Raw genomic sequence first — 8,845 nt, forward strand, 5'->3', positions numbered from 1 at the left:
GTGGAATGTCACTTTCACAAACACTTATACCAATTTTGTTGGCAAAACCTACGAATTAATGGTTATTTTTAAAAATAGCTTGAGTTTTATTTAAATCTTGAAAAATAATACACGTGTTTAGGTTTCTTTCAATTTGGTTCTCTGATTTTAACGATTGAACTCAAATTTTGGTTTCCCTCGTGTAGCCTCCACTTCATGCCACGTCATTTAAAACCACATTGTGGCGCGCGCACATAGGAAAACATTCAGAATCTGGAAAATGGAACAAACCGGTCCAACCATATTACGGTTCGCAGGTTTAACCAAAAAGGGCAGTATCGTGAATTCAGAAAAAACCAGGGGTAAAACCGTAACAAGGGCAACAGAACTTTCAGTTCGTAACAGACAGCTGCTTACGAAGAGAGGCAACAACTAACCCTTTTCTCTCTCTTAAAGGTCTGAAACAAAAAAACTAAATCAATTTCTTCGATGCTTTAAGGATGGACGCCGACGAGGTAAAATTTCGACACCCACTTCGCGTACTCACGCCACCGCCGCCGCTGATGGCGGAGGCCGTCCCTACAGTGACTCGCCTGAGAATATAACACTTTAACCGTTTTTTTTTGTTCTTGATTTGGGTTTATGGATTTTTTCATCGGGGGATCGTGTTTGATCTTCTTTATTTACATTTTGTTGTTGTTTGATCTTGGGTTGTTTTGCATTTGACTGTTGCAGAGATTAACGGCTTTGAAGAAGGCGTATGCGGATATTATACTGAATACGGCGAAAGAAGCAGCGGCGAGGATTATGGTGTCGGAACGGAAAGCTCTTCGGTTCGAGTACGAGCTGAAAAACGCTAAAGAAGACGCGCTTCAGATGCTTCTGAGACTCAAACAGATGATGGATTCCAAGGTATAAATAAACACTCTCGAATTTCCTCATTTTGTTCGCGTTTTGACAAGTGGGGTTAACTTTGACGACTTGATTTTGAATTTGAATGAGGGTTTGTGTGTTGTAGGTGTACTGATGACTCAAACAGGGTTGAGTTTGTCTTGTTTGGAATCTTAGTTGATCTTTGCATTGCGATGCTTTTGTTAGATTGTTCTCTTAGGGTTGCAATTTGGATTAGAGTGAGCTGAAGTCAACTTTATGTTATGAATTATCTGAGATAGACTTTGTTTCTTGTAGGTTATGTCTTGATTTTTGTTAAAGAGTGGACATATTTTGGGGGTTTTCTTGATATATGCCAAAGTTTTGTTGATTAGTTGATCAACGAGGGGCATTTTGGAGTGATATGATTTCATTCATTCATTTGGCATGGTTGGAAAAACTATACACTATATGATTTTGAATAAACGATTATGTCATTACTTTAATCATGTGTGTGATTGTTTATGGGTGTGAATCGTGCTTAAGGTTATTCTATAGTGACATAGTGTTGACCATTGGCTGATATAAGATGAAAAGATTTTAGTGAGTTTTAAGTACTGGATCACTCATGTGTGCAAAAGACATGAACGCCCTTTCCTCCTCATCATCAAGAATAGCCCTAGGAAACTTATCCAGTCCCATGTAATAAAGGCAGCCTAGATGCCAAAAAAATGACACATTTTCCTTAACTTTTTCATATTTAGCAATTGGTCTTTTTCTTTTTTTGTTTTTGCTTCATCTTTTGTAGTTTTATGCCTCCCATTGACAACTTTCAGAAGTAAACTTATGATGAATACCCATTTGAAAATTTTGGCAGGCTAATGAAGCTGCAGTGGCATCATGCACACAACAAAAGAAAATTGAAGAACTGGAAGCACAACTTCAGGAAGCTGAAGACATTGTGAAAGACCTGAGGGAAGAGTTGAGAGCAGTTGAAGCAGAACTTGAGAGGTTCCCAAGAAGCAAACAAGTAAAGCATCATGTACAAGTAGACAATGCATCAATTCCTGAACCCCCTGTTACCGAAGTACAACCCAATTCAAAAAGCCAGAGACTTTATAATTCTTTATTTCCTTTAAAGAAATCTTTAATCAGCAACAGGGATTTACCTTCTATAATCTTGAGAAGCAAAGAAACCGAATTGTATAGAAACGGGTGTACTCAAAGAATCCGAGCATGCGAACGGACCCCACCAGAAATAGATGACACAAAGCCCGAGTCAATTGTCAAAGAGGATGAAGTAGTTGATAAATTACATATAACACCCTCTGTGGAGGAGAAAGAAGTAGTAAAGGAGATGGATCTAATGGCTGGTAATTCATGTTTGACTTCTCAAACTTCAGTCAAACTTTTAGAGGAAAACTCTGATAAAGATTTAGTAAGAACATGTAATGGTGAAAGCAGAATTACAGAGAAAGATGGAATAATGCCACAGAAGAGCACAGAAATGGAGGTTGAGCCACCATTAAAGAGTTCAGAAACAAAGGTTCCAAGTCAACCGTTGACTGATAGAGTTATCAAGTACACGTTTCAGAGGAAGAGGAAAAGAGGGGCTTTGATTAATGGAAGTGGTTCTAGTGAAAGGAGTGAGGAGGGGTCTGAAAAGGCAAACTTACAACATCAGCAACTTGCTGTAACTCAGGTTGGTGATCTATCTACATAGTATCAGTATGTCTTTTGATATTTATACCTTGAAATCCATCAATCTACATAGTTTTGCAATTATATATATATATATATATATATATATATATATATATATATATATATATATATATATATCTTATATTGATAGTTTGTTGGATTGTGTATCTTTTTGTGTTGTTGATAGTTTATTTGCAACATATCTTATCAGCCACGTGTCATGCCATCTAGGGTTATTAATTTCTAAACAACTCAGCAAACACTTATGATCACATTAGTTAGTTTCTTATCCTGAGTGTTCCTTTTAAGGTCTTTGTCCATATTGTGGAGCTGAGTTGATCCCGAGCCTAACCAACCTCAAACTCGACTCATTAAAATTCAGGTTGGAGCCCATGAAGATCATGAAATCTTGATTCATTTAACTCATATATTTGTGTTATGATTTTTTTTTTAAACTAATCTTTCTTTAAAGCAAGAATTTGACATATGCTTTGTGAATGAATTTCCAACCTCTATATAAAAGGCTTCTAAGTTCTAGTAGAGAGGACGTCTTCTGATTTCGAATATACATCAGCCTATGGAGCTATTTTGAGTGTTCTATATGCATAAGGAGTCAATTTTTTTTAGGTAAGGTCCAAAAAAAGGTTTATTAGCAAAAAAGGTCCTTATTTTGTAGTTTTGTTGTGGTTTTGGTCCCTACCTCGTTAAGTTAAACAACATGACTGTTAACTTTTGGCAAATGACGGATTTACCCCTATGGTCCATTTCTGCAGTTTTATCTTTTTACCAAACTAGAAGGACCAATTATGCAATTTTTCTTTTTCATTTTATTGAATTCTTTTAATTAATTTTTTTTAACTTCTTTCTTATTGCATTATTTTTTATTGGATTATTATATATTAATAAATATTATTTTTAATATATATTATATTTATATATTAATAAATATTACTTTATTTGATTATTATTTTTTTAATTAATTTTTTGAATTTTTTCTTTATTAGACTAATTCTTTTTTATTGGATTATTATATATTAATGAATATTATTTATGACATATAGTAATATTTATCTATTAGTAAGTGTTACTTTATTGGATTATTAATTTCATTTAATTAATTTTTAAAATTTTTTATTGCGTTAATTCTTTTTATTTCTTTAAATTTATTATTTTTAGTTATAATAAATATTATTTTTTTAATTGTTTTTATTTTCTTTTAATTGCTTTATTTATTGTTTTAAATAAAAATACCAAAAAATCTCACCCACCCCACCTCTCCTAATTTATTTTAAATATTTGGAAGATAACATATTTTGGATAACACCACTACCATCACTCAGTCATCGTGTTTATTTTAGTTTTTGTATATTCACATGTATCTAACTTTGTTATATATTTCAATAAACTTATGATTTTGACATATATAATTTTCCTAAAAATATTTGTACATGAATTACCAAATCCGAGTACTCGCTACTTGACAGTCGGCCAAACGAGTACCAAATAACGAGTTATACAACATTGCCACCACCTGTAGTGGCTATTGTGGTTTGAAAATCCTCGATCTAACATTGTCGCCATCGATAGCAGTATCGGTAATGAATGGTCGGCCGGAGGCTATATGTTTTCTGGGGTTTACTACGCATTGTGTGGGCAGTCGATTGGTGTAGTTTTCGTCGAGAATGGCCGACTGTAGGCGATGATCGACGATTTCCAGCGAGATGATACGACGACGCAAGGTGGTTGTAGCAGAATATGGCCAGCTTAGTGGCAGATATAAAGGATTCTAACAGATCGTGATGAGGTTGTCTTAGGTAGCTATTGACGGCATTAGGTGTAACAAGTTGTTGGGGTTTCCGCCGAACAGTCAATGAAGGTGATTGACAGTTGTCCCACCAATTTTCGACGATGAGAAGCGACACTTTTGCGTATTCTGACCACTTTGTGGTGGAACCAATAAAATTAAAAAGAATTAATATTAAACATTATAAATTATTAATCCAATAAAATGATATTTATTATATATAAAAATAATAGTCCAATAAAAAGAATTAACGTAATAAAAAAATTAGTAGAAATTAATAATACAATAAAGTAATATTTATTAATAGAAAAATATTATATGTTAAAAAAATATTTATTAATATATAATAATCCAATAAAAAATAATTAATCCAATAAAGAAGAAATTAAAAAAAAATTAATTAAAAAAATTAATAGTATAATAAAATAATGTTTATCAAGATATACATATAATATAATAAAATTAATATTTGTTAATATATAATAATTCAATGAAAAAGAATTAATCCAATAAAAAAGAAATTAAAAAATTTAATAATATAATAAAATAATATTTATTACTATATAAATATAGTATATTAAAAATAATATTTATTAATATATAATAATCCAATAAGAAAGAAATTAAAAAAAGAATTAATTAAAAGAGTTAATGTAATAAAATGAAAAAGAAAAATTGCAGAAATGATCCTTGTAGTTTGGTAAAAAGATAAAACTGCAGAAATGGTCCCTAGGGGTAAATTCGTCATTTTCAAAAACTTAACAGCCAAGCTGTTAAACTTAACGAGGTAGGGACCAAAAGCACAATAAAATCACCAAATAGGGACCTTTTTTGCTAATAAATGTTTTTTTGGACCTTCACCAAAGAAATTGACAAACCACGAGGACCATTTTTACAATTTTGTCTAGTGTGGTGATATTGCTTCATCACTAAGGGGGTGTTTGGGATTTGCTTATTTAATAAGATGTTTATTATATTTATATCTCAACGATCTTGCTGCTGTTAAACTTAAACTACTCTATTCAAGTCTTATCCCTTGTTGATTCCCACTTCTCTCTCTCTCTCTCTCTCAGGTTTGAATTTTAAGCCTTTCACTAATAGTTTCTAAATCAATACACAAGTTTATAAAGAAGCTGGTTACTTTCTTAATTAGTTAAAAGCTGATATCTCTGACTATAAATACAAGCTCCACTGTAATCTTTCTTAAACACCCTGTTTCTCCAAAATACATGCGTTGGAGTTAAATTATCAAAAACACAATAAGTTGTCATAGTCTTTTTGCTTTTGCGTCTTCATGTGTATTCATAGATGACATTTGATTAAGCTTCTTTTTTATGCAGCTTGAGAAAGCAAGATTATTGAAGCTTGAGGAAGAAAGATATTTGAGCTGCTTTATGCCCCAAAAAAATGGTGGTGATATAACAACAGATGGTGGAATTAAAGACAATCTTACAATCATAAAAGGCTTATAACTTTACTCAACTTGTGTCTATCAAGTTTATATGCTTCAATTCTCTTCGGCTTAATATTGTTCTTAATTTTACTTTTTAGCCCCTGTACAATCTGTAGTCTATGCAGTGTTCTTCACTGCTTGAGAATTTTCACCTTTAGTGTTCTGAATGATGAATGTTCTTTGCATAGTTTTGGTTCTTTGGGTTCAACTATTGTATCATGTTATCTTGTTCAAAAGGGAACGTTTGATCATCTCATTTCTTGTTTAAACTGGAAGGTTATGACTTATGATCATGTTGTTGTGTTGCCTTGATGATATCATATGACAAATCGATCAAATTTGTTGTAAATGCCATTAAGATTCTTTTGACACATGTAAAAATAATATATGAAATAGGATAAACAAAATCATACTTATAAAACGGTAGTACTGCTACATTGATGAATATACAAGTTTTATGGAAATGTTATTACGAATTGATTTTCATCAACGGGAACATGAGGTAATGATGTTCTTACAAATTGGATATATATATATATATATATATATATATATATATATATATATATATATATATATATATATATATATATATATATATATATATAGGAGTAGGATGAAATGAGAACACCTAAAAGGTTGAGAACGCGAGAACAAATCTATACCATTTAAATATCTAGATCTAAGGCTATTACTAATCGGGCCATTTATGTAAATTCTTAATCTACTGACATTAAATTGTAACTTTCAAATTGTCAAAAGGGCATAACAGTAATTACAACCTTAGTAATTCCTATAATTTCTCAATCTCACATATTTCCTTTTATTTTCCCGTCTTTCTCATCCCCCCTCTCTTGTATACCTAGGGTTTCATTGACAAAGCCGCCTCTATCATCCGCATACCACCAAAATCTGTTCACCATCATCATCTCAGAGGGTGTTTGGATAGGGAAAAAAATGACAGCTTATTGCTTATTGCTTATTTTCACCACAATAAGCTAATTTAAGTGTTTGGATAGAATGCTTAAAAAATTAGCTTATTGCGGTGGGAATAAGCTAAATAAGCTGATTTTAATAAGCAAGGGGGGTAATGCTTATTCCTTATTGCTTATTGCTTATTAGTCATTTTACTCATATAAGCTGTTTTGTTTGCCAAACACTTCAAATGCTTATTGCTTATTGTTTATTCCCACCGCAATAAACTAATCCAAACACATTTTAAAAAAATGCTTATTCCCACCACAATAAGCAATAAGCAATAAGCTAATTAAGCTAAAAATGCATTTATCCAAACACCCTCTCAGTTTCTTCTCTCTTCAGCCTCACCTACCATTTCCTCTTCTTCAACAGAACTCGTCAACGACCTATCTCGCATCCTCAGTGACTATCGGAGCCCCCGTCACGACATCGTTTCAGCCCTCGCTCCCTTTGCCGATGCAATAACCACCGACTTGGTCGAACAAGTACTCAAACGTTGCAACAATCTTGGTGTTTCTGCTCACAGGTTCTTCCTTTGGGCTAAAAACTTGCCTGGTATTGTACATGGTAAAGATAGTTATCATATTCTCATTGATATTTTAGGTAGGAGCAAACAGTTTCCATTGGTTTGGGATTCCCACAGTAAAAACCTGCAGTATTCTGGTTCCAGGTTGGGGCTACATTGGAGAAGCAAGTGAAGCACATAAGATGTTCGATGAAATGCTTGTGAGAGGATGCTCTGTAGATGTACATGCTTACAATAGCATTCTGGAGTCCTTATGTAAATGAGGAAACGTCGATGAAGCTCACAAGATATTCCGAGATATGAGATCTAATTAGCCTCCTTTTGTTTGTGTTGAAAGGCTGTTTAACGGGTATGTGATAATGAAGACGATAACTTGATGAAGACTCGTCAATGATTATATCATATAGCCTGGTGTTTGTGTCGAAGATATACAAACTTACAAAGTAAAAAGGATTCTTAATTTTTTAGTCTACGAAACAAAAGACACATACAAAGATAAAAGAATTATGTGTTCCTCTTCTTTTATTTTCTTATAATGCTTATAAAATTGTTTTTCCATTTAATATATTTAACTTTTTCTTCCTGTTCATCATGCTTCTTATGTTCCTTTTACTCATATATGAATATAGCTATAATCATACATGAATATAGCTATAATCCTATATACATGCGTTTGTGAATAAATGAAGATGTATATATAAATTATTATAGTTTGTGAATTGTTTTATTTTTTAATATCATTGAAATCATTTTCCAGGCATGAATTTAAGAATAACAATGATCACAGGTGCCTTTGTTTTTGGGTGTGATGTTAGCATGAAGATTAACGACCATGAGGCAACATCATTTTTATGATTATAAATGTATTAGATACTTTTTATCTGCTTCATTCGTTAGTGATTTCAATTGATTTTTTTTAACTTCACATTGTCCTTTATTCATTTAAGATTACATATGTATTTAACTTTTTTTTTTTACCTTTGTGTGGTGCTTTCTTCATTTGTGATTATAAATTTATAATTGTATTGAGTTTTTTTTTATCTATCCTATTGTGTGTTATTAATTACAGTGTTTGTTGTTATATATAATTATTCATGATTAACATAACCTGATCAAACAAAAAATTATGAAAAATTATTTAAAACTTTACCTTTATGTACATTTCAATCAATAATGAATTTAACATAAATGTATTTTTTTAAATCTAAATAAAACAAAGTTATAAAACAAAAACCTAGAAGTTATAAAAATTATTTTTCATTCATTAATGAATGCATTCGTATGGTATAAGAATTTTTTTTTGATTTTTTAAACTAAAAAAATGAAAAAATATTTTTTAATATTTTATTAATAAAATATTAATTGTTTTTTTTTTGGAAACTGTCATAATTCCTAAATTTAAGGAAATTACCATTTATATAATTTAATTAAAATAAACAACTACTAATATGCTCTTATATATTGATTGGTCCAGAATTGTTCTCGCGTTCTCAACCTTTTAGTTGTTATCATTTGATCATTTCCCTATATA

At 31.4% G+C, this 8,845-nt stretch overlaps 1 protein-coding gene across 1 annotated transcript; it reads left to right on the plus strand.

Annotated features, from left to right (window-relative positions):
- Positions 1-363: 363 nt before the first annotated feature.
- On the plus strand, positions 364-6,095 carry LOC145102463 (uncharacterized). Its single transcript, XM_079039861.1, has 4 exons — positions 364-494; positions 715-891; positions 1,727-2,551; positions 5,698-6,095. The coding sequence occupies exons 1-4, from the start codon at positions 480-482 to the stop codon at positions 5,827-5,829; spliced, it is 1,149 nt and encodes a 382-aa protein (XP_078895987.1). The 5' UTR covers positions 364-479; the 3' UTR covers positions 5,830-6,095.
- Positions 6,096-8,845: the final 2,750 nt, after the last annotated feature.

This window comes from Lactuca serriola, chromosome 4 (assembly GCF_051521515.1).
Source record: "Lactuca serriola cultivar US96UC23 chromosome 4, Lser_US96UC23_V15, whole genome shotgun sequence".
In the NCBI taxonomy this organism is placed as follows: Eukaryota; Viridiplantae; Streptophyta; class Magnoliopsida; order Asterales; family Asteraceae; genus Lactuca; species Lactuca serriola.

Bases quoted from the DNA above. Each gene is read 5' to 3' on its own strand.
- LOC145102463 (XM_079039861.1), top strand. The intron at 892-1,726 runs GTATAAATAAAC...AAATTTTGGCAG, and splicing joins AACAGATGATGGATTCCAAG to GCTAATGAAGCTGCAGTGGC. The intron at 2,552-5,697 runs GTTGGTGATCTA...TTTTTTATGCAG, and splicing joins AGCAACTTGCTGTAACTCAG to CTTGAGAAAGCAAGATTATT.